This window comes from Microcaecilia unicolor, unplaced genomic scaffold (assembly GCF_901765095.1).
Source record: "Microcaecilia unicolor unplaced genomic scaffold, aMicUni1.1, whole genome shotgun sequence".
Taxonomy (NCBI): domain Eukaryota; kingdom Metazoa; phylum Chordata; class Amphibia; order Gymnophiona; family Siphonopidae; genus Microcaecilia; species Microcaecilia unicolor.
Genome location: NW_021963032.1, coordinates 63,135 through 88,043, shown reverse-complemented (window position 1 = coordinate 88,043; position 24,909 = coordinate 63,135). Strand labels below are relative to the sequence as shown.

General features: G+C 43.2%; 1 protein-coding gene across 1 annotated transcript in view; it reads right to left on the bottom strand.

The window, feature by feature from the left end:
* LOC115458798 (urokinase plasminogen activator surface receptor-like) overlaps nt 1-24,909 on the bottom strand; it is a 59,186-nt gene that overhangs the window by 21,657 nt on the left and 12,620 nt on the right. The window contains exon 3 of the mRNA XM_030188610.1: nt 10,162-10,314. Within this exon, the coding sequence (XP_030044470.1) occupies nt 10,162-10,314 (153 nt within the window). The remainder of the gene's footprint in view (nt 1-10,161; nt 10,315-24,909) is intronic.

Below are 24,909 nucleotides of genomic sequence, written 5' to 3'. Positions count from 1 at the left end.
CACCCAAGACAAACTTTGAGTATTAGGGTTCCTGTGCTTCTCAATGATTTTAATGCAGATTTCTCTGACTTCCATGAAACAATCCTAATTTGTGACCATATAAATCCACAAATAAGTTAATAATAAGAAGGAACTGCCTCCATACTCCTTTTAGGGCTAACAAGCCTTGAACTGGCAACCCTGGAAAAGAAAGGCCGGGAACCTGCAGAGAAGCCACAGAAGGAAGAAAACTAAAGCACATTTATCATTCAGTCGTTAGAAAGTAGACTCATCTTCTCTGTCTTTTCCTTTCCTTCCTTACCTTCCCCCTTTATTCTATTCCTGCTTTTCTTTCCCCTTTCCTTTGTTTTTTTTTTTTGTTTGTTTCTTGTGCATATGACACAATTTGTTGTATCCTAAGCAGGTCACCTTAGTTACTATGGAAGAAAGAGGTGACCTAATATTCTCTACTGCTTGATTTTTGGTCTAATAAAGGGTTATATTTTGGTTTTGAAAAGTTAATTATGTGTTTTGAAAACTCTGCTCCCTCTTTGAGTAGTTGCTATATGATATGTTTCCCTCCTGGGTATTTCTTTTAACTATTATATGTTACCATATTTAAATAGTTTAATTATGTGGTTTGCCATGCATGTTTTTTTAAGTATCACCTTTTATGATTATTTGTTATTTGTTGTATTTATGTATTTATATATTTACTTCAATGTATGTTTTTAATAGCTATATATTAATGTGTTTATATTTGTTTATTTGTAGAATCTCTATGACCCCCTGAGGAAGACATGTTCCGAAACACAGCCCTGTAGAGTCGTTTAGCTTCTAGTGTGTTAGTATGTTATAAAAACCTTTTTACATATACAAAGTAGACACACACTTTTATTTCCACTTGTATTTTTATGTACCTTGGTTTCTCTTTTTTCGTTCCAGTCCAGATAGAGGCAAAAATGTGCTCCTCATCTTGTTGGATTTGGCTGCACCATTTGCTACAGTTAAAAGGCCATTCTATAACTGAGCACATGCCTCGTGTGCATAAGTGCACAGAAAAGTGTCATTTACATGTGTAAGTGCACTATGCCTATTCTACAAGGCAGGAGTCCTCAAATCCAGCCCTCAAAGTCCACAACCCAGCCTGGTTTTCAGGATTTCCACACTGAATATGTATGAGATCTATTTGCTTGCAATGGAAGCAGTGAATTCAAAAAGATCCGATACATATTTATTGTGGAAATCCTGAAAACTAGGCTGGGCTATGAACCTCAAGGACTGGATGAGGACCCCTGCTATAAAGGCAAGAGTAAGTGCTATATTGCATAACTGCAAGGGGGTGTACACATAGGCAGAGCATAGGAGGGGCATGGGCAAGGCTGCCCCTTATATGTGCAATTTACTGTGTTACACATGTTTCATGCCGCAGTTAGACATGTCTCTCACTGAATGGATAGTTGAGATGGTCCTCACTAGAGAATGACACAAGGATGGGGACAAACTTTGTTCCCATGTCACTTTCTACTTTGAAGTCTATTAATGAACTGTACTGTAATTTATGTTTGATAAAAATGACAATATTTTTATTTTTTGGAAAAACAAGCAAACGTGCTGGCCATAGCTAGCAAAATTTGCATAGGGGATCCTGTACATCCTGCTACCAGCATATCTTCTAAGAAGACATCTTCCATTGCAGGAGGGACTGTGGAAGACAGGAGAGCTAGACTGAATCCTGAGATTGTTGATGACTTCTTATTCATCCGCAGATTAAAAGATCATAACAGTGCTTTATAGGGCATAATTCTCCCCTCTAGGGTATACAGAACAGGTTGTATTTTGTACCCCTGGACAATTTAACAGGGTGGATTAGGATTCTTTGGGGTAATAGAAGTCAGCTATTGTTGGGGTTGGAAGGGTAGAGGGTGGTGGTGGTGGGGTTATTATAGCTGCACTATCATAATGTATTCTTTACCATGTATGTATTACTCAGGAAACTTCTTGCACTACCACAAATTATTCTTGACCATATATGTATCACAATTTGTTCCATATACACTATGTCCCATATGTGATACCATGTATGTATACACCTTGAATGTTACCATGTATGTATGCTCCTTAATGCAATACCAATTGTAATTCTGTTACCCAGAAATGTACGGCAAATGTAAGCCACATTGAGCCTGCAAATAGGTGGGAAAATGTGGGATACAAATGCTACAAATAATAATAATAATAATTTGTAATTTATACACAACAGTTGCACAGCATATTGTTCATTTTTATACTTTAATAAAAAGATTTAAATATAAAATCATAAGTGTTCGAGGCTTCTGCAGATGAGAACAGAGCCCATGGGGGTGGGGCAGAGACGGAGACAGGGTGGGGATGGAGACAGGGCTTGCAGGGACGGGATGGGGATGGAGACAGGGCCTGCGAGGATGGGGTGGGGACGGAGACAGAACCCATGGAAACGGGGCGGGGACAGGGACAAATTTTGTCCCCGTGTCATTATCTAGTCCTCACTCTGCAGTTAGACATGCCCATTGACCTTGCATAAATGCCCATGCCTACATTTAGGCATGCCAATGCAGGTTTACACTGGTACTCTATAACAGAATCTGGATGCCCAGATACCATTGTAGAATAGGTACTCCCTGCACAGCATTGGGTCACCTAGCAGGGGGCACCCAGTTATAGAACTGCCTCTTACCCATCATAGCCCTTTATACACCTTTGAGACTTCTAAGGTGCTCATTAAACGTATTTAATTCAAACTTCTTATACTAACTTTCAAGGCTCATAGGGGCCCTTTTACTAAGCCATGTAAGCATCTATGAGTGCCCAACGCATGCCAAAATGGAGTTACAGCACGGCTACCGTGTGGCCCTTGTGGTAATTTCATTTTTGGTGTGTGTCCACTATGCGCACCTGAAAAATATTTGTTATTTTCTGGCACATGTCAGCTATGCGCACCAAGTAGCATTTGGCATGCGTAGGTCATTATTTCCTGGTTACCATGTGAGATTTTACCACTAGGTCAATGGCTGGCGGTAAGGTCTCAGACCCAAAATGGACACACGGCAATTTTGATTTTGCCACATGTCCATTTTCGGCAAAAATTTTAAAAAGGGCTTTTTTACAGGCATGCTGAAAAATGGATTGGCGTGTGCCCAAAACCTGTGCCTACACTACTGCAAGCCATTTTTCAGTGCACTTTTTTTTTTTTGTTACATTTGTACCCTGTGCTTTCCCACTCATGGCAGGCTCAATGCAGCTTACATGGGGCAATGGAGGGTTAAGTGAGTTGCCCAGAGTCACAAGGAGCTGCCTGTGCTGGGAATTGAACTCAGTTCCTCAGGACCAAAGTCCACCACCCTAACCACTAGGCCACTCCTCCACCCCTTAGAGGTCTTCCTGACTACCTCTCTGCTCTCAATCCCCTATTCCCCAGCACGCCTTCTCCACTCAGTAAACAACCGTCATCTTGTCCTTCCTCATCCTAAAGAAGCTCACTTAGAATCCACCCCCCCCCCCCCCCCCACCGCACTTCCTTTTTTGCAGCTCCTGCCCAATGGAACTCCCTTCTGTTGCTGATACGTTCTGAACTGATACTTTCTGAACTTTCCTTTAAGAACTTTTTAAAAAGCTTTGAAAACCTGTTTTTTCGAACAGGCTTTTAATTAATCACATAAGATTAATGTGCAATTTTCTTTAAATTAGTCACCTTACTTTCTAACTCTTCTTATTCTCTTACCTATCACATGTTCCATCTTTGTTTATACCCTTCACTACCAATTATAATGTTCTATTACGTATTGTGTAGTCATTGCAAGTCATATACCATGCCATACTTTGTGTTGTTATTTGAATATTTTTGCTGCTGTAATTGCTTATTGTTGATGTTTGATCTATTCTTATTGTACACCGCCTTGAGTGAATTCCTTCAAAGAGGCGGCAAATAAATTTTAATAAATAAATAAATAAATAAATAAGAGAGTTGGGTTATAATGCACGTTTAATTCTTCCCCTTTCCCCGGTTTTTGGTCTAAGAATTGTCTCTCTCTCCTTTCCTTTTTTTCCTCTATTTTACCCTTCACCTTTGATTGATTGTGCTACCTCTGAGTGATAATGTCTGTTCTATCAAATATTGTGGTTCTTTTCTGAAACTTTCTGTTTTTAATCTACAAACTGCCCAGATTTGCAAGTTAGCTTGGGTGGTATAGTAAGTACAAATAAACTATAGACAAAGGAAATTATACGATGTGATACCCCCCCCCCCAGCGAGCTTTCTTAGGAATAGCTCCCACACTCTAGAATTTACTCCCAGAGGGGCTACATCTAACTTAAGACTATCTCTACTTCAGGAACCAGGTGAAAGCCTGACTCTTCTTCTCCCAAGTCTTTAATACATAGGGTAACTAATTATACACCACTCCACACCCGAACTAGCTTGCTACACACACTGTAACTTAGATCAGTTCCTTATATTTTGTTTAACTGTTCAAAGAACTTGCATTGAGTTTAGCCACCCATTTATTTATCCCAACTGACTCTGTACCACCCATCTTGTCCCCATCTGCACTTGGCCCCTTGGCTACATGGTAAACTGTGTTGTAGAAAAGCATTAACATCATATCTATGTGATTTGAATGTTCTAATGTGTGCTCATTAGATGTTTCATTAGTATTATGCTGACATCGTATCTGTTATTTGAATTTCAGTGCTGTTAAATATGTATATTTTTTATACTGTTTCATGGTAGTCCTATTATTAGGTTTCAATTTGCTGTTTTCAAGTTTACCTCATTTATTGTATTTATGTTTATATTTGGGTGTTTTTACTATTATGCTATTAACAAAATTGTAAGTTTTATGTTAAATTTTACTTGCTATACACCGCCTTGGGTGAATCTCTTCATAAAGACGGTTAATAAAGCCCAAATAATAAATAGTTATTATGCAAATTGCTCAGTCTTGGACTTTATTTATTTATTTATTGCATTTGTAATCCACATTTTCCCACCTATTTGCAGGCTCAATGTGGCTTACAGAGTAAGGGTAATGACATAATCATTTCGTGATAATAGGTACAATTCTTAGTGTTTGAAGCTTAGGTGAAGGAAGATAGTCATAATCATTTCATGATAACAGATACAATCATTAAAGTTTGAAGATTAGGTAAAGGAAGATAGACGAAAGGTGTTAGGTAGGATATAGGTGAACTGTAATAACTGTGCGGATTGTTGAGGTAGTTTTGTAGGTTATGTGTTTTCTTTGTAGGCCTTTTGGAAGAGATGTGTCTTCAGAGATTTGCGGAAGTTAGTTATTTCTTCAGTAGCTTTCAGATCTGTAGGTAGAGCATTCCACAGCTGCGTGCTCAAGTAGGAGAAGGTGGTGGCGTGTATCAGTTTGTATTTTAGTCCTTTACAGCTGGGGAAGTGTAGATTGAGAAATTTGCGGGATGATCTTACAGCGTTTCTAGGAGGCAGGTCCACAAGGTTTAGCATGTAGATTGGGGCGTCCGCGTGAATGATTTTGTGTACAATCGTGCAGATCTTGAACGCCACATGTTCTTTGAGTGGGAGCCAATGAAGTTTCTCTCTTAGGGGTTTTGCACTTTCATATTTAGTTTTTCCAAATATGAGTCTGGCGGCGGTATTCTGTGCTGTTTGGAGTTTTTCGATAGTCTGTTCTTTGCAGCCGGCATATAGTGCATTACAATAGTCCAGGTGACTTATTACCATTGACTGTACCAGGATGCGGAAGATATATCTCAGGAAGAAAGGTTTTACTCTTTTGAGTTTCCACATGGAGTGGAACATCTTCTTCATTGTATTCTTCACACGAGTATCGAGTGTGAAGTTTCGGTCGATGGTCACTCCAAGGATTTTTAGGTTTTGTGTAACGGGAAGAGAACAGTATGGTGTGGTTATTTTGGAGTAGTTGTTTTTGTTATGTTGTGAGGTTAGTACCAGACATTGTGTTTTCTCTGCGTTGAGTTTCAGTTTGAACACATCAGCCCAGGAGTGCATGGTTTGGAGGCTTTGGTTGATCTCGTTGGTGATTTCGTTTAGATCATATTTGAATGGGATGTAAATCGTGATGTCGTCAGCATATATATAGGGATTGAGGTTTTGATTGGTGAGAAGTTTGGCTAGCGGTATCATCATTAGGTTGAAGAGAGTTGGTGATAGGGGGGATCCTTGGGGAACTCCGCATTCAGGTGTCCATGGGGGTGATATGTCCGTATTGGTTGTAACTTGGTATGATCTTGTGGTCAGGAATCCTTTGAACCATTTGAGAACTGTGCCTCCTACTCCGAAGTATTCTAGTACATGTAATAGTATTTCATGGTTAACCATGTTGAAGGCGCTGGACATGTCGAATTGTAGGAGGAGTATGTTATTCCCGGTTGCAATTGCTTGTTTGAATGAGTTCATTGCAGATACTAGTATTGTTTCAGTGCTGTGATTTGACCGCAATCCTGATTGAGATTCGTGCAGAATTGAGTGTTTAGTTAGGTATTCAGAGAGTTGTTTCGTCACTATGCCCTCCATGAGTTTAGTTATGAGTGGAATAGATGCTACTGGGCGATAGTTGGTTAGATCCCATTGTGCTTTTCTTAGCATCTTTTGGCAGTGGAGTTAGTAAGATGTTTCTTTTCTCCATGGGAAAAAGACCATTTTGAAGCTGGCAAGGGAGGGGGCATTTGCTCTTGTCAACATTCCTGGGACTGGCACCTATGAGAAGTCATGAGCTGAGATATTTTGGCTAATGCAAGTGAGTAATGGGTCAGGTGCAAGTAGAGGGAGGGGGAGCTAAGGAGGACAAAATGACCTGTGACGTTATTTCTTCGCAGATGTTGTCCTAAACATAAATTTGTTTATACTTAGAGTTTGGGAACATGTGAAGTCATTCTGATCAACTGATAAGGGCAAAGAGCTTTGGTGAGAAAGCTGGGGTCCATTGAAATAAATAGGGTCAAAATGGTATAAAAAGGGGAGTCAGAAGGGTATTAGAATCAGAAGGCTCCGGAAGGCTGGGGAGAGAGATCAGACTGCACCTGCTGTGTGAAATGTTGTCCCATCATGGTCCATGATGAATGCCTAATTTGCCTGTACTGCTGTTGGTGAGATTGTAATAAACTATCTTCTTATATCCCAGCGAGTCCTTCTGATTATGGAGCTTGTTAATTCCTGGACTGTGTAGGGGCAGTCCGGGGAAATATGAGGTTGAGATAATTGGTGGGAGCACGCAAATTATTTACAGGAGCCAGCATGTTCTTACACTCTCTCTAGCTATTGATGGCTATGGTTTCACTGAGAAGCAGGTTGTAAGAAATCTGGGTGTTTGGTTGGATATAGATCTGACCCTTACAACCAGTTTACTTCTGTTGTTCATGAGGTGGCATCATTAATTTTGGACCAGAGGGATTTGGCCATTTTGATTCATGCATATGTTATTTCTAGACTGGGTTATTGTAACCAGTTTATATCAGCTGGAGACTGCAGGTAGTACAGAATACAGCTTCTTATCTCTTTATGAAGGAAAAATCTTTGGACCACATAATCCCTGATCTTGGCAGAACTTCACTGATTGCCAGTTGAATATTTAATCTATTTTAAATTACTTTGCTTGGGGGTTTTTTTGTACCTTGAATTTGGAAGGTCCAATGTATTTGTGGAATCTGCTTGGTAGGTATGAACCCTCTAGAAATCTTTGTTCTTCACAACAAGCTTTGCTTGTAATACCTAGTAAATAGGGGGCCTCTTTTACAAAGCCGCGCTACTGATTCCCAATGCGGCAAATGAGAGGAAGCCCATTCAATTCCTATGGACTTCCTCTCATTTGCTGCACAGGAATCGGTAGCACAGCTTTGTAAAAGAAGCCCAGAGAATGCAGCTTCCTCACTCAAAAATCTTTATGGTGACAGGACTCAAACTGTGGAATTCACTGCCTTTAGAGATGTGCTTTGAGACTTTTAAATCAATTTTTAAAAAGAAACTGAAGAATTGGTTTTAAGGAAGGTGAATATATAGGGTGATTTTAAGGACTGTAAAAGGGTTTACTCTTTTGAAAAATACAAAGACAAGGGCACATTCCATGAAAATACATGGTAATACATTTAAAACAAATAGGAGAAAATATTTTTTTCAGTCAATTGCCAGAGGATGTGGGAAAAGTAGTTAGCATAGCTGGGTTTGAAAATGGTTTGGACAAATTCTTGGAGGTAAAGTCTATAAACTGTTACCAGCAGCGTACCAAGGGGGGGGGGGCGGTGGGGGCGGTCCGCCCCAGGTGCACGCCACCGGGGGGGTGCCGTGCGCCGGTCAGCATTGTTTGTTTCCATGCTCCCTCTGCCCCGGAACAGGAAGTAACCTGTTCCGGGGCAGAGGGAGCATGGAAACGAATGAAGCTGACCGGCGCGCGGCACCTCCCCCCCCCCAGCGGCGTGCACCCAGGGGGGAGGGGGTTCTTTCGCCGGGGTGAGGGGTGTTCTTTCGCCGGGGGAGGGGGGTCACACTGCACGGGGGGGGGCGCTGCACCCGGGGGGCGGGGCGCATCGGCGATCCGCCCCGGGTGTCAGCGCCCCTAGGAACGCCACTGACTGTTACTAAGGCAGACCTCAGAAAAGCCATTGCCCTAATAAGTATTCTGTTTTGCAATGCTGTTCTTTTGTCCGTTATTGTACACCATAGTTTTATGACATCACAATTCAGCTCTTTGTGGGCGTCTTAGTTAAATACATACGCCATGTTGGACAGCTTTCCGTGTTGAAGATGAGAGCAACAGAATGCTGAGTGAATTTATAATTCCTTTACGTTGTTATTCTGGATGTTATAATTTGAACACTTTGTTACATCTATATTTGTTTATTTGGAGTTTTAGATCATTTTTGGGCACACTCCCTTTATAAAGCTTTGGGCAAAATGGGACCCCGTCAGAAGTATAAGATAAGTGTGCTTAAAGTTGTGATCATATGTACTATGCATTATGCATAATAAAATTGATTTTTATTTATAAGAGAAAAAAGTTACAAAAATTATAAAAGAGGAAGTTGTTATACATAATAAAGTGACTGAATAAAAGGCGTCTTTTTGGGCAATGATGATTACAAGTCTTAGAGGTGACTACGTTTATGAGTGAAGTCATTGAAGTATCACTGGCGATTTATGAGGCCCTTTCCCTCCGTTTTTCATGTATGTAAAATATAGTGCTTATCTAACCCACAATATTTGTTGATATGGAATTATTTTCCTATGAGGTTGTGGAGTGTTCTCTGAGTTTACATTTTTATTAGCCAACGCCATCACTTTTATGTAGTCCAATTTGGTTGCTTAACTTTGGTGGCTAAATGCTGAATATCGATTCCACCCCCAGATTGCCTATAAAATAGCCAGCTCTCAGTTTAGCGGTCTGTGATGATATCCAGCAGCACTAACTGGTTAAATGCCACTGAATATCAACAGATAGCCCATTACAACCAATTTCACCAGCCAGGAGCCATCTCTGGCTAGTTAAATTGCTTTAAATATCAACCCCTAAGACTATCTAAAATAAACACAAATTAATTTTAGACCTTCAAAGCAACTAACACTTAATTTTTATGCTCTAAGTCTGTCAGAGAACTGCTTAGAAGTCAGCCACACTCCATACTTGATGAAGGATTTCCCCTATCCATCTCTTGGAAATCTCAGAGGTTCTACAACTACCTGTGGGGCCCTTTTACAAGGGCGCACTAAAAAATGGCCCGCAGTAGTATAGACGCGTGCTTTGGGCGTGTGCAGCACCTGTTAAAAATGCCTTTTCTCTTTTTTTTGCCAAAAATGGACGTGTGGTAAAATGAAAATTGCTGCGCGTCCATTTTGGGTCTGAGATCTTATCGCCAGCCACTGACCTAGCAGTAAGGTCTCACGCGGTAACCGGGCAGTAATTGTCTACATGCGTATAATGCCAATTACCGCCCGTGCTCCAGAAAATAAAAATATTTTCCAGCGCATGTAGCAGATGCATGTCAAAGATGAAATTACCGCAAGGGCCACACAGTAGCCGGGCAGTAACTCAAAACTGACACGCATAGGCGCCTACTCGGCTTAGTGAAAGGGTCCCTGTATCTCTCAAGGAGGCGGGGAATACTTGCAACATAAGCATCAAATAAAGACACAGTGATTCTTACCAGGAATGAGGTCCGAGTTGCATAGCTCTGTGTTACAGCACTGCACACTCTCGTAAATTTGTGTAATTTTCTTGTCTGTTGTTGTGGTCTTGTTGCAGGTACTTTCATTTCCTGCCAAACAGCCCTTGACCAGGATTTCTCCATACAGTGTCCCTAGAAGCCCGAAAAAAGAAAAGGTATCAGCACTTACAATGGGAAATAATGTATGTATCTTACCTTGGAGAGGTAGATGAAAGTTTGGAAGACTGATGGCTATGGGAAGAGTTACCATTAGATATGTCCAATCAATATTGCAAATGTGTTTACTAAAACATGGCCCTGAGCAGAAAGATTCATGCATGATGATATGCCAACTGGTCAAACCACATAGATCCCCAAGGAGACTTCAACCCATTCAAAATACAGCAATCAGACTAATCTTCGGGCTATCAACAATTGAGAGAGTCTCCCCTTTTTATATCAAACTACACTGGCTACCCATTGAGGCGAGTGTTTTTCAAACTGGCATGCTTCCATTTTAAAAGACTACAAGGACTCATCCCTAGCTATCTGCTAGCTCATTTCTGTTTCGCAACCTCTACCAGAACTAGGAGATAGGAAGCTGCTAATTTCTTCACTTTCCCTTCATCTAAGTGTAAGAACAGACTACTACTCTTGGACAAATCTCTTGCTGTTTTCTCCTTCACAATCATATCTCATGTTTCAAAGGAAGATAACACATGTTCTTATTTAAGAAATATGTATTATAATTTCTGCTTGCCTCCAAAGCAACCATTGTAATTCTCAGAGGAATGTTCTGATCGCTATATCCATTTAAGCTGTTTGTAAACTGCTTAGAACTGAAAAGGTGTTAGCGAGGTATAAGCACAAATGTAACGCAATATAATTATTTAAACTTGAGGAGAAACATTCCTCACATTCTGGGTGGTGATGGCCAGGAGGGTGTCATCATTGATGATACATTAAAATAATTTGCTTGGTGTGCAGCGGCTGCTAAGAAAGCAATGGAGAATAAAACTGAGAATAATATACTGCCTTTATATTGCTCCATGGTGCAACTGCACCTCAAATATTGTATGCAATTCTGATCACTGCATCTCAAAAAAAGGTATAGCAGAATAAGAAAAGGTATAGAGAAGGGGGAAACCAAAATGATAAAGGGATCGGATGATTTCCCTATGAGGAAAGACTAAAGAGGTAGGGCTTATCAACTTGGAGAATATACAGCTGAGAGGGAATCTAATATAATAAAACGCACCGTGAACGTTCTAATGAGGACAACGTTCTGAAGTCACTAAAACACTCACTGAAGGGTTCGTGGGGTTCGTGGCGTTCGTGTTGTGAAGCCAGCCAGGCTGCCAGCCGTCTCTGCCCCGCCGTCGCGTCAAACGTCATGACGTCGACGGCGCAAAAAAAAAAAAAAACCGCAGCGTCAAGGAAGGAGGCGGCGCTCCCGACGTCGCTAGCCTTCCCTTCGCTGTGTTCCGCCTTCTTCTGACGTCAAGGATGACGTCAGAAGAAGGCGGAACACAACGAAGGGAAGGCTAGACGTCGGGAGCGCCGCCTCCTTCCCTGACGCTGCCGGAACCGCCGCCACGGAGGTAACTTTAAAAAAAAAAAAAAAAGATGTAGGGGGAGGAGAAGAGGGTGGGCAGTTGAACAATGGGAGCGGGAGGGCAGAGGAGAAACGACAGCAAGGATGCGAAGGGGGGGGGAAGAAGAGGGCGGGACATGCTGGGACATGGGAGACAGAAGAGCATGGATGCGAGGGGGGGTCATGGAAGGGAGAGAGGGGAATTGCTGGAAAAGGATGAATGGAGGGGGCAGGGGACAGAGAAGCATGGATGGGCATGGATTGAGATGGCAGGGCTCAGGGTGAGAGGGGAATTGCTGGAAAAGGATGAATGGAGGGGGCAGGGGACAGAGAAGCATGGATGGGCATGGATTGAGATGGCAGGGCTCAGGGTGAGAGGGGAATTGATGGAAAAGGATGAATGGAGGGGGCAGGGGACAGAGAAGCATGGATGGGCATGGATTGAGATGGCAGGGCTCAGGGTGAGAGGGGAATTGATGGAAAAGGATGAATGGAGGGGGCAGGGGACAGAGAAGCATGGATGGGCATGGATTGAGATGGCAGGGCTCAGGGTGAGAGGGGAATTGATGGAAAAGGATGAATGGAGGGGGCAGGGGACAGAGAAGCATGGATGGGCATGGATTGAGATGGCAGGGCTCAGGGTGAGAGCGGAATTGATGGAAAAGGATGAATGGAGGGGGCAGGGGACAGAGAAGCATGGATGGGCATGGATTGAGATGGCAGGGCTCAGGGAAAGAGGGGAATTGCTGGAAAATGATGAATGGAGGGGGCAGGGGACAGAGAAGCATGGATTGAGATGGCAGGGCTCAGGGAAAGAGGGGAATTGCTGGAAAATGATGAATGGAGGGGGCAGGGGACAGAGAAGCATGGGTGGGCATGGATTGAGATGGCAGGGCCAGGGAGAAAGGGAATTGCTGGAAAAGGATGAATGGAGGGGGCAGGTGACAAGAAGCATGGATGGGCATGGATTGAGATGGCAGGGCTCAGGGAGAGAGGGGAATTGCTGGAAAAGGATGAATGGAGGGGGCAGGGGACAGATGGCCATGGATTGGGAGGGCAAGGCTCACACTCTCTCTCTCATATACAATGTCTTTCTGACTCTCACTCTCACACACTCTGTCTCACAATGTATCACATTCACTCTCTATGTGCCACACAGTCACTCACACACTCGCTTCTTCTCATACACTCACTCTCACAGAGAATCTGTGTCTCACACACACTCTCTCTCTCTCGCACACACACTCTCACACTGTGTCTCACATACACACTTGCACACACTCTCATTCTCACACACACACTCTCACAAACACACTCACACCCAGACTCATTCTCTCTCTCACACACACACACTCACACTTTCACTCTGACTCTCACATAGTCACTCTCACGTACACTCTCCCAAACATACACACTCCGAGGAAAACCTTGCTAGCGCCCGTTTCATTTGTGTCAGAAACGGGCCTTTTTTACTAGTATGATAGAAGTCTATAAAATCTTGCTTATTTACTCTTTCCAAACATACAAGGACAAATGGGGCACACAATAAAGTTGTTAAGTAGTAAATTTAGAACAAATTGAAGAAAATATTTCTTCACTCAACATGTAATTAAACTCTGGAATTCGTTGCCAGAAAATGCAGTTAGTGTAGCAAGGTTTAAAAAACATTTGGACATGTTACTAAAAGAAAAGTCCATGAACCATTATTAAGATGAACTTAGGGAAAATCCATTAAGATAAGCAACAAAAAATTGATTTTACTCTTTTGAGATCAACAGGTACTTGTGACCTGGATTGGATACTGTTGAAAACAGGATGCTGGACTTAATGGATCTTTAGTCTGTCCCAGTACAGCAATACTTATGCTCTGAATTAATCTTCTCTTTGGGACTGAGTTGAGAGAACTTTTCTGAATGTTTCCAATAGCCTCTTAGGACCTAAAGTGGTGTAGAGAAATGCTAACAGCAGACTCAAGAGTGAGAGCCTACAATAATCAGAAGAATATTTGCCAAGATGTTTATGTTGATTAAAACTTTGCTATACCACATATTCCAAGCTAGTGGGTGTACTCGGTTTACAATTCTACTAAAACTAACAGAGAGAAAAGAATGCAATAATAAAAAGGACAGAAAAAATAGGCAGACCATTCAACCAAACACAATTACACAGGACACCCATCCAAAGAAAAGGCTATCACAACCAACATTCACATAGGGACAATGAATGCCAACTGAATCATCCTAGGCCAAACCTTCCAGCAGAGAACTCATTACAGGTTTAGAATGAATGTGAAAAACCAAGGTGAAATAGTGAGCCTTGAGGAGAGCCTTAAAATGAGAAGAAAAAAAAAACGTTCAGCACCAGGAGCATAGCCAGACTTGCAATTTTGGGTGGGCCACCCCACACTATATATAGCCCCAGTGGCCCATCTCTCCCTCTTTCTTCCTATTCATCCTCTCTGCCCCTACTCACATATAATTTTTCTCCCCGCCATCTTTCTCACCCTCCACCTGCAACCTTGCATCTGCCCCTCCCCCCACTGGCATCTGCCTGTCTCTCTCTGAACCCCCCGCCCCAATAGTATACCTCCAAGCAGTCACAGGTAGCGATTCCTGTAGGCAGCCTGCGCCGACCCTGCAGGCTTCTCTCTACTGCGTGCCCATCAGTGAAGAAACAAAAAGTGACACCATTGAGGGCAGGACGCAGTAGAGGGCAGCCTGCAGGCCAGCGCAGGTTGCCAACAGGAATCACTGCAGGCAATGGCTCAAAGGTAGACTGTGGGGGCGGGGGGTTCAGAAAGTGATGGACATATGCTGTGCCACCAGCAGAGAAGAGAGAGAGGAGTGAGACACCACCAATTAGGTGTTTTTGGGGCCACTAGACTGGGTGGGCCTGAGGCAAGAATGGGTGAGCCTGTGCCTACCCAGTTATCATCTAGAGAACGAAGCGTGTGAGACAGAGTATAAGGAACCATTAGAACAGAGAAATACAGGGGGACACCAGAATGAAAAGCATTATGAGCGAGAGTTAGAATCTTAACTGGGATTCAAAACTGAATCAGAAGCCAGTTTAGTTGAATAAAAAGAGGAGTGACATGATCAAATTTGCCAGCCTTACAAAAAAAGCTTGCTGCAGAGTTCTGAAGAGTTTGAAGTCGTTTGACTTGAGGCTTGGAGGGTCATTATCGATATAACGTCTAAATTTGAATTTGGACATTTTACACAAATACTACGGATGTTTTATATTTTGGACGTTTTGTGATTTAGCCGGTTTGTTTGGTTTTTTTTGGTACATTTTGGAAAAAAAAACATCCAAGTGCAAAACGTACAAAATCAAGCCACTGGGATGTAGGAGGAGCCAGTGTTTTTAGTAGAATGGTCCCTCTGACATCCCAGCACAACAATAGGGCACCCTAGGGGGCACTGCAGTGGACTTCATAAAATGCACCCAGGTACACATTTCACCAATGTTCCCTTACTTTGTCTGCTGAGCTCCCCCAAAACTCACCCAAAACCCACTACCCCAACTGTACACAACTACCATAGCCCTTACGGGTGAAGGGGGCACCTATATGTGGGTACAGTGGGTTTCTGGTAAGTTTTGGAGGGCTCACAGTTTCCTCCACAAGTATAACAGGTAGGAGCCTGGGTCCACCCGTCTGCAGTGCACTGCACCCAAAACTAGACTACTCCAGGGACCTGCATGCTGTTCTAATGGACCTGAGTATAACATCTGAGGCTGGCATAGAGGCTGGCAATTAATGTTTTTCATCACATTTTTGGGGGGTGGGAAGGGGTTAGTGACCACTGGGGGAATAAGGGAAGGTCATTCCTGATTCCCTCCAGTGGTCATCTGGTCATTTAGGGCATCTTTTTGTGCCTTATTTGTAATAAAAACACATCTCGTTCAAAATGTCTTAGTCCTGGATGTTTTTATTTTGTTCCATTATGGCTGAAAAACATCTAAGTCTTAGGAATGCCCAAGTCCCACCCTGAATACGCCCCTGAAATGCACCCTTAAGATTTGGACGTACTTCTGATGGACTTCATAGAAAAACGTCTAAAAATAGGTTTTGAAAATACTGATTTGGGCGTTTCTGTGAGAAAAGCGTCCAAATGCAGACTTATGTCACTTTTTAGATGTTTTTCTCTTTTGAAAATGAGCCTGAAAGGGAGATATGCTTTCATAGAGTTGCAGTAGTCTAACCTTAAAATGAGAAGAGCATGCAAGATGAAGGCATCCACTATTTTTTTCTTCCTAGTTTGAATAGCTGCAAGATCTCTATTCAAAACTATTTATATGCTCATCTTTGGAATTAACCCATAAATTGTTTGGGCCGAAAATTAAAGACAACCTGCTATATATTATAACTTTTGGATGGATATCAAGATGTCCGGCCAAAATTTGTGCACTTAGGAGGAGGAGGGCCAGGAAGGATCCTGTAAAGGAGAAGGGCCAAAATGTTTCCAGATAGTACTAACTAGATAACATTATCTGTTTAAGTAAGAGTGCATAAAATAGCTGGTCTAACTTAACTAGATAACTTATTCGTTTAAGTTTAGGACTATGCATTCATCAGTCCAACTTAGACTAATAGGGGGTAATTCTTTAAAGTAAGTTTTAAAATTTAATTGCTAGTAGCATAAATGTTTAGAAAAGTAGTATATCCACTCATATGTGTGCATACATGCCAGATATGCGCCTAACTAAGCACTACTTTATGACTATGTGCACATAGGTGGCTCAAGACAATCTGCTGCCTGAGTCAGAAAATGAGCTGCCACCTTGGCTCCCCAACCCCCTTCCCCCAAATGACCTTTCTCCTATCTTTTCTTGTTTTTCAAAAGAAGGCGGTGGCAGCGACTCCCATAGGCTGCCCTGCCACTGGTCCTGGCTCCTTCTCTCTACTGCTTCTCTGATGTAATTTCCTGTTTCCTCGGAGGCAGGTCACCCGCAGTAGAGAGAAGGGGCTGGGACTGATGGCAGGCCAATCTATGGGAGTCACTGCTGCCGCCTTCTTTTGAAAAACAAGAAAAGAAAAAAGTAATTTCAGGGAAGGGGGTTGGGGAGGGAAGAGCGGGGGGGGGGGGGGGGGTTCCTGCCTCACAAAAGGTGGCCTACTGTTAGGACCAGTATTGTATGTGCATATCTTCGATGGCATGTATTTTGCAGGTTGACATACATATGGGCAGAGTCTGGGCAGAGAGCGGGCATGGTGCAAAGCTACACACTTACATTATATACTTCTATAAGTTACACAAATATCTGTAGAACACATCCAGCTGGCTGGTGTAAGTGCTTGCGCTTAAGTGCATATGCACTTACCTGGTTACCCTAGTGCAGGGATTCTCAACCCAGTCCTCAAGAAACACCTAGCCAGTCAGGTTTTCAGGATATCCACAATGAATATGCATAAGATAAATCTGCATGTATTACCTCCTTAATACTCTCATGCATATTCATTATGGGTATCTTGAAAACCTAACTGGCTAAGTGTGTCCCAAGGACCAGGCTTAGAACCCCTGCCCTAGTGTTTTATAAAGGGAAGTAGGTACCCTCTTGGCTCCTATACATCGATGCACAGTTATAAAATTGCCACCATAGTATAGATGAAAATGTGCTTAAAGATATTCAGATAACTTATTCTGCTACATATCAACCTCTGCATTATTAAAGGCTCGATGTAATAAGTTGCACTATCCTTTAGCATGGTAATTTGATTTTGATTTTCCTGTGCTAATCCTGCTTCCAATGCAGTACGGTATTAGTACAGAAAATCTGCAGGAAAATTACTATGTTACAGGGCAGCATGGTTGACATATAGCCCACTGAATTGGGAATTGCGCCTGATGTAAGAAAAGCATATTGAATTTTGACACTTTTTTTTTACTTTCCTTTTACTACAGAATCCTTCCTTCAGCTCAGAACTGATGTAAAGAACGTTCATGGGAGCAACAGATTATGTGAAGTGAAGTGAAATGCTTCACCTCAGAGTCACCCACAACTCAAGGTTATCTAATACAGGGTGCTCCTGTCCCAGGCATCTCTAGCTGGGACACCCCAGGACAGGGCATCCCTGGATCACCCCAGCATAGGGAGGCCCTGAACCAGAGAACCTCATGCCGCTGCATGTCCCTGGAGGTAATACTTACCTGGTCTGGGGAGACATAGAGGTAACCTTCTCTCACCACCACCATATTGAAAAATGGAGGGTGTGACATCTGGAGCAACCCCTAGTGGTGCATCACACATAGGGTTACCATAGGACAAACACACACAAAAATGGTTGCTACCTTTGCTACAGAAATACTTAATCACATTAAATGTGTAAATGGATTTTAGTTAATGACTACACATCAAATAGTGACTGACTTACAATACAGCAGTAGTCAATAATCTACTTTTCAAAAACTTCTGGATTTGAGTTTGACTGGGTCTGAGCCCAAGCATACTTATCAGAAGAGAAGATGTCTCTCAACATCTTTGACTGGCTTCTCAGATACATGTGAAAGTATTTCTGTGACATATGCTTCTTTCTCTTTAGCACCCCCATGTGTCAAGACTGACTAATAAGCCAGAGATGGTTTTTCTCATTAGGTGGGTAGGTGTCTTGCTCATTGGCACATAAAAGAAAAAAAGGATATTGTCCTAAAATTAAAAAAAAAACTGAAGGACATATCTGAAGAAGTCCAAAAGAAGGACATGTCCTCTTAAAAGAGGTATGGTAACCCTAATCACACTGCTAGGGTTCAGGCACTGCCATTTTACTAGATGTCAGTGGTGAGAGAAGGATACAGCAGGGAGTCCCTGGACCAGATACCCCAGGAAATGTTTATGGATGGGAGTAGGGGGTTGAGGTCAAGGAGTCTGGACAAAGAGGTGGGAAATGTGGGGTACAAATGTAACAAATAAATAAATGCCTCTCTTCCTGTCAGTATGTGAGTCAATCCTACTACTACTACTACTACTTAACATTTCTAGAGCGCTACTAGGGTTACGCAGCGCTGTACAAATTAACAAATAAGGACAGTCCCTGCTCAGAAGAGCTTACAATCTAAAGGACAAAATGTCAAGTTGGGGTAGTTTAGATTTCCTGAGAAGAGGTGTAGTGATTAGGTGCCGAAGGCGACATTGAAGAGGTGGGCTTTGAGCAATGATTTGAAGATGGGTAGGGAGGGGGCCCGGCGTATGGGCTCAGGGAGTTTGTTCCAAGCATGGGGTGAAGCGAGGCAGAAAGGGCGAAGCCTAGAGTTGGCGGTGGTGGAGAAGGGTACTGAAAGGAGGGATTTGTCAAGAGAGCGGAGGTTACGGGTGGGGACATAAGGGGAGATGAGAGTAGAGAGATAAGGAGGGGCTGCAGATCGAGTGCATTTGTAGGTGAGTAGGAGAAGCTTGAACTGTATGCGGTATCTGATCGGAAGCCAGTGAAGTGACTTGAGGAGAGGGGTGATAAGAGTATATCGGTTGAGGCGGAAGATAAGATGTGCAGCCGAGTTCTGGATGGACTGAAGGGGGGATAGATGGCTAAGTGGGAGGCCGGTGAGGAGTAGGTTGCAGTAGTCAAGGCGAGAGGTAATGAGAGAGTGGATGAGAGTTCGAGTGGTGTGCTTGGAGAGGAGGGGGCGAATTTTGCTAATGTTATAGAGGAAGAAGCGACAGGTCTTGGCTATCTGCTGGATATGCGCAGAGAAGGAGAGGGAGGAGTCGAAGATGACACCAAGGTTGTGGGCAGATGAGACAGGGACGATGAGGGTGTTATCAATTGAGATAGAGAATGAAGGGAGAGGAGAAGTGGGTTTGGGTGGGAACATAATAAGTTCCGTCTTGGCCATGTTTAGTTTCAGGTGACGGTAGGACATCCAGGCAGCAATGTCGGATAAGCAGGCCAGTACTTTGGCCTGGGTTTCCGCAGTGATTTCTGGTGTGGAGAGATAAAGCTGGGTGTCGTCAGCATAAAGATGATAGTGGAAACCATGAGAAGCGATTAGGGAGCCTAAGGAAGAGGTGTAGATTGAAAAAAGAAGGGGCCCAAGGACAGAACCCTGGGGAACTCCCCTCTCATGCACTCAGAAAAGCAGACATTTTACTCCCAGTGCAGCAAACTGCTGCAAATTACTGCAGCAATGTGCACTGTTTTTCCTATCAACTGCAGCACACACTTTTTTAAGGCCATGGTAATTTGCACACCATTATTTTACTGCATCAGGAGTAAAAGGTTTATTTGGTGCAAGTGTTAGAATACTGGGCACTTAAGCTTACCACACGGTTCTAACACAAGGTTTATTGCATCGAGCCCCAAGAGTTTTACTTCTGCTTTAAGTGGTATCACCATGACAAGGACCAATTTGAACAGTATCACATCACAGAAAAAGGCTCATTTTTTTGCAAATGTGATATTGTGCTGACATTGCATAACTACTGATGCATGCAGCAGTTCTCCTTTGCCAGCACCCGATGCTATGTGAAGGAGAGTGAGATTGAATGAAGGAATGAATTTTGCACACAGCAGAGGGCACCAGTACTGAGAGAAGCAGTTTCCTCATGCAGAAGCTGTCTGTAGATGCAGAGTACCCCTGGTTTGTTATTTTAACCGTGTATGTGTGCTTCTCTGTGTGGATGGTTCTTTACTCTTAAATTGGAGTTCTTTTTCCCATTTTCTTGATTTTTTTTTCTTTTAATTTTGTTTTTTTATTGTTAACTGCTGTGACCTATATTTTTTCTAAATGGCAGTATATCAAAATTATTAATAAATATAAACATTCCCAGCACAATGAGCCAAACTGAATGGGCTACCAGAGGGATTAAAAACTGGGCCGCCAGAATGAAGAACAAGGCCACAGAATCCAGGCTCCTAGTGAGTAAAGTGGGGCTGCCAAAGGAGACACTCAGACAAACAGGATGGGAAGAGGCCAAGGTAGGTTGGAAGACTTAGGAAAAGTTGAAGCAAGCTTAGAGAACCTGATAAAGAGAAGCAGAGGATGTGGTAACAGCAGTTAGTGTACTGGGTTAAAAAAAAAGGTTTGGACAAGTTCCTGGAGGAAAAGTCCATAGCCTATTATTGAGATAGACATGGGGGAAGTCATTGCTTGCCCTGGGATTGGTAGCATGGAATGTTGCTACTATTTGAGTTTCTACCAGGTACTTGTGACCTGGATTGGCCACTATCGGAAGCAGGATACTGGGCTAGATGTACCATTGGCTTCCCAAGTATGGCTATTCGTATGTTGCTATGAGCTGCACTGGGAGGGGGGTAGAAGAGAGTGAAGAGAGGAGGCTGCACAGGGAAAGGACATATTGGAGATTGTAGAGGATGGAGTGAAAAGAGAGAGAGAAGGCTGTGGAAGATGGAAAGTGATAAAAAGAGAAGGCTGCAGAGGGTGGTAAGAGATGACGAGATAGAGAGAAGACTGTAGAGGGTGGGGAGGGGAGGGATGAGGAGAGAGAGAAGGCTTCAGAGGGTGGGGAGAGATGAGAAGGCTGCAGAGGGCAGAATGATGGGAAGAGGTATGGGGACAGAAGACCGCAGAAAATTGGAGGTAGGATGAAGGTAGCACAAGTAAGAAATGTGGGGAGGGAAAGAGAAAGGAATTGTTGAGAGAAGAAGGTGAGAAAAAAAGAAGGCCAGGAGTGTAAAGAGAAAAGAATAAATGAAAAGGCAACAAAGTAAATGAAATGGAGCTGTAGAGAGAGAAAAGAAAATGCCAGACACAGGGTAGAAAAAGCATTTAATCCTACTATTACGTTTAAAATGCAGCTAAGAAATACTTGCTGCAAGAAGATGGATTTTGGGGAATTGTTTCCAGAGTTAAAAACCTACTCATCAGTCTCTCTTCAGTCAGGGTTGGGTAATTGATGATTAAAAGAAGGAGAGTCAAAAGCTTCGCAGGATTCAGGTCAGTCATGTTCTGCAAGTTTACATATCTCTGCCCTGCCCTGATTGCAGCCCATCCCTGGATCTATTTCCACCACTAACCACCAGGGAATTCTTGTGTCTTTCAAAATAAAGTTGTATTTGTTATGTACGGTGCACAATTTCAAAGAACAGGCAGGCAGGTCCACCAGGGGGAAGATTCCCCAGGCCCAGCGCCGGCGATGAAAAGAGACTGCTTTGCCAGTCAAAGGTCCTTCTTCCTGCCGTGTCCTGCTATGCAGAAACAGTAAGTTACTTCACAGGAGGTGGGCCATGGCAGGAAGAAGGACCTATAGTCGGCAGAGTACTCTCTCTCGTTCGCTGCTGCGGGAGGGGGTGGCTTTAGGGGTGGTGAGGGGGAAGTGGCGGCAGTGGGGCCTAGAAGATTGTTTACCCTAGGTCCATCTTTGTCTCTTGGCGGCCCTGCAGGCAGGCAGCAGTTGAACACTGCATTGCAACTAATAATGATAAGGTAAATATTCAGCCAGTGGCATCAGTGGATTTTTGGACACCATCGGCTTTATGTCCAAATATTCAATGCCAGGTCGTGTCCGGGCACCAGAACTGAATATCCATCAATGTGCAGCCAGCTATCACTTGTCTGGTTAAGTGTGATATTCAGCACTAAACCACATAAGTTAAACCAGAAAGATAGGACTGTGTTTCATATGGTCCAATTTGTCCAGTTAATTTATTTGGTTAAGTGCTGAATATGGGTACTTAATTGAATGAGTGCCAACTCTACCCATGGACTGCCCACAAAATTGTCGGCTTCAAGTTTGGCAGTTATTGTTGATACTTAGTGGCACTATCCAGTCAAGTGCCACTGAATATCAGCAGATAGCCCCACAGAAACGATTTAATTATTGACACCGATATTGCTAAATCAGTCTTTATAAAATATTTTGAAACAGCACTTCTGAGATTCTCCTAAAAACCAGCCATCTTAACAAGCACCTTACTAAAATGGACAGTAATATCATGGTATCAGTGCCATGATAACAACATATGACCACCTAAACTTCCGGAAACTCCTAAAAACTAACCTGTTCAAAAAGGCATACCCTAGCGATCCACTTTAAATGCCTTAACCCTGCAACACAACAAAATATAAGCTGGTACTGGACATAACCTAACTCTTCCTTCTCATGATTCCCAATGTATCTGTCACACATGAACTTTACTTTACCATAACCTCACCCTGTATTTGTTCATACCGGTATTGGCGATCGCCTCTACAGTAACTATGTAAGCCACATTGAGCCTGCAAATAGGTGGGAAAATGTGGGATACAAATGCAATAAATAAATAAATGATGTGACAGCTTAGTAGGCTTAAACCCATGCTTTCTCCAGACGATTTCAGAACAGATTTGTAAACTATGATATTATTAAAATTAGATTATTGCAATTCTTTACTGTTAGTCCTCCCTCTGGTTCAATTTGTCCACTACAGCTGGTTCTTAATGTTGCTGCTTGTCTGGTGGCAGTTATTTCTCACTATAAACATATCAGACCACTACTCCAATCATTCCATTGGCTTCCACTCAGGTTTTGTGTGATTTTTAAAAGACTGGTAGGGTTGCCAAATGGAGTCTTTTTTTTTTTTTAAGGAATGGAATGGGGAAATCAGAACTACAGGTCCCTGCATGCAATGGGCCATGGGGTACGCCCAGGATTGGATCAACCCTGTTGAGTGAATCTGGATCCAATTGGCAACCCTACCAGTATTTTTAAAAAATCACATGAAACCTGATTGGAAGCAAATGAAGTGATAAGAGTAATGGTGTGATATGTTGACAGCAAGAAATACCTGCCTCCCAACGCCTGTTGGGTGAATCTGGATCAAGTTGTCAACCCATACGGCTCTTGGATATGGAGCTCCTCATTATGGGGTCCTTTTACCAACCTGCGGTAAAAAGGGCCCTGCAGTAGCAACAGCGGCTGTTTTTACCACATGCCAGGCCATTTTTACCGCAGCAGGTAAAAAGCCTGAATAAACACATAGCCATAAGGTCAGTGGTGTGCTGGAGCAGGCTCTCACGGGCTTGCAAGAGCCGGTTATTAAGTTTTTAAGAATTTTGGGAGCTGGTTGTTAAAGTAGGGCCCTCCATGGCTACTTTAACAACTGGCTCCCAAAATTTGGGCTTGGGCCCCCTGCTGAATTCTCTTTTACTTTGCTGGTGGGGATGCTGAGCCCTGCCAGCCAAGTAAATAGACTGCTACTGCTCCCCGCTCCTTGTTTCCAGCTCTGAGCAGCAGGCTGGGATTTCTCCAGCATGTGTGAGAAGTTCCAGCATGCTGCTCAGAGGAAGACGTTGGGAGTGGTGGCAGTCCATTTATTGGCTGCCAGCAAAGGTATGCCTAGTATGCCTGCACCAAGGGAGGGAGGAGAGAGAGACAAGTGTTGCTCCCCCCTCCCCCCGGCCACCCCTGGCCCTTCCAACTGCAGAGCTGGCTATGTCCGGAGAAAGAGCCTGTTGTTAAAAATTTACCAGCACACCCCTGAATATGGTGACCTTGCACTTACTGCGTGGCCATTCGGCGGGGGAATCACTTACTGTCACCCACTGAGCTGGCGATAAGGGATCCGTGCTACTCAGTGTGCAGCACTGCCTGATTACCGCAAGGCAACCCCCTGCAGTATATATATTTTTTAAATCCAGCAGTGCTGGAAATGGTGCACGCTGGAGGTGGAATTTCTGCCGGCAGCCATGTTGGGCCGGCGGTAGTCTGGGTTACCACGTAGCAGCCCTTTAGTAAAAAGGTCCCTCTATGCTTCTGTTTTATGGATTTATACTCCTGCTAGGGAAGTGGACAGTGGAGGCACTCATAGGCATACAGTAGCTAACTATTCTTTCTTTCCTACCTGACATTCGTAGTTCCTTCCTGCTCTGTACTTATTTTATTGTAAAAACCGCAAAGAAGGTGCTTGCCAATGGGAGGTATATTAAATAAATATCATACTTGAAACTTGAATTATGATCAGACATTCAGAGGTATCTAACCACTCTGTCACACAGGAACATTCATTTTAAGGAGAGTAAAGCTGTACGTTTTCTATTGCTCCCGGCATTGTCAACCTCCAGCTGCTGAAGGCCTCCGCTAGCCTCCAGTATCCTTTTTGTTACGTCTGTGGCCGTGACCACCCTCAGACTTACCCTGTTTCTGGGAGTCAGTGGCTGTGCTGGCTTCTGCTTGTCTCTGTGTCTGTCTCTGTCTTAGTTTCTCTCTGGCTCTGTGTG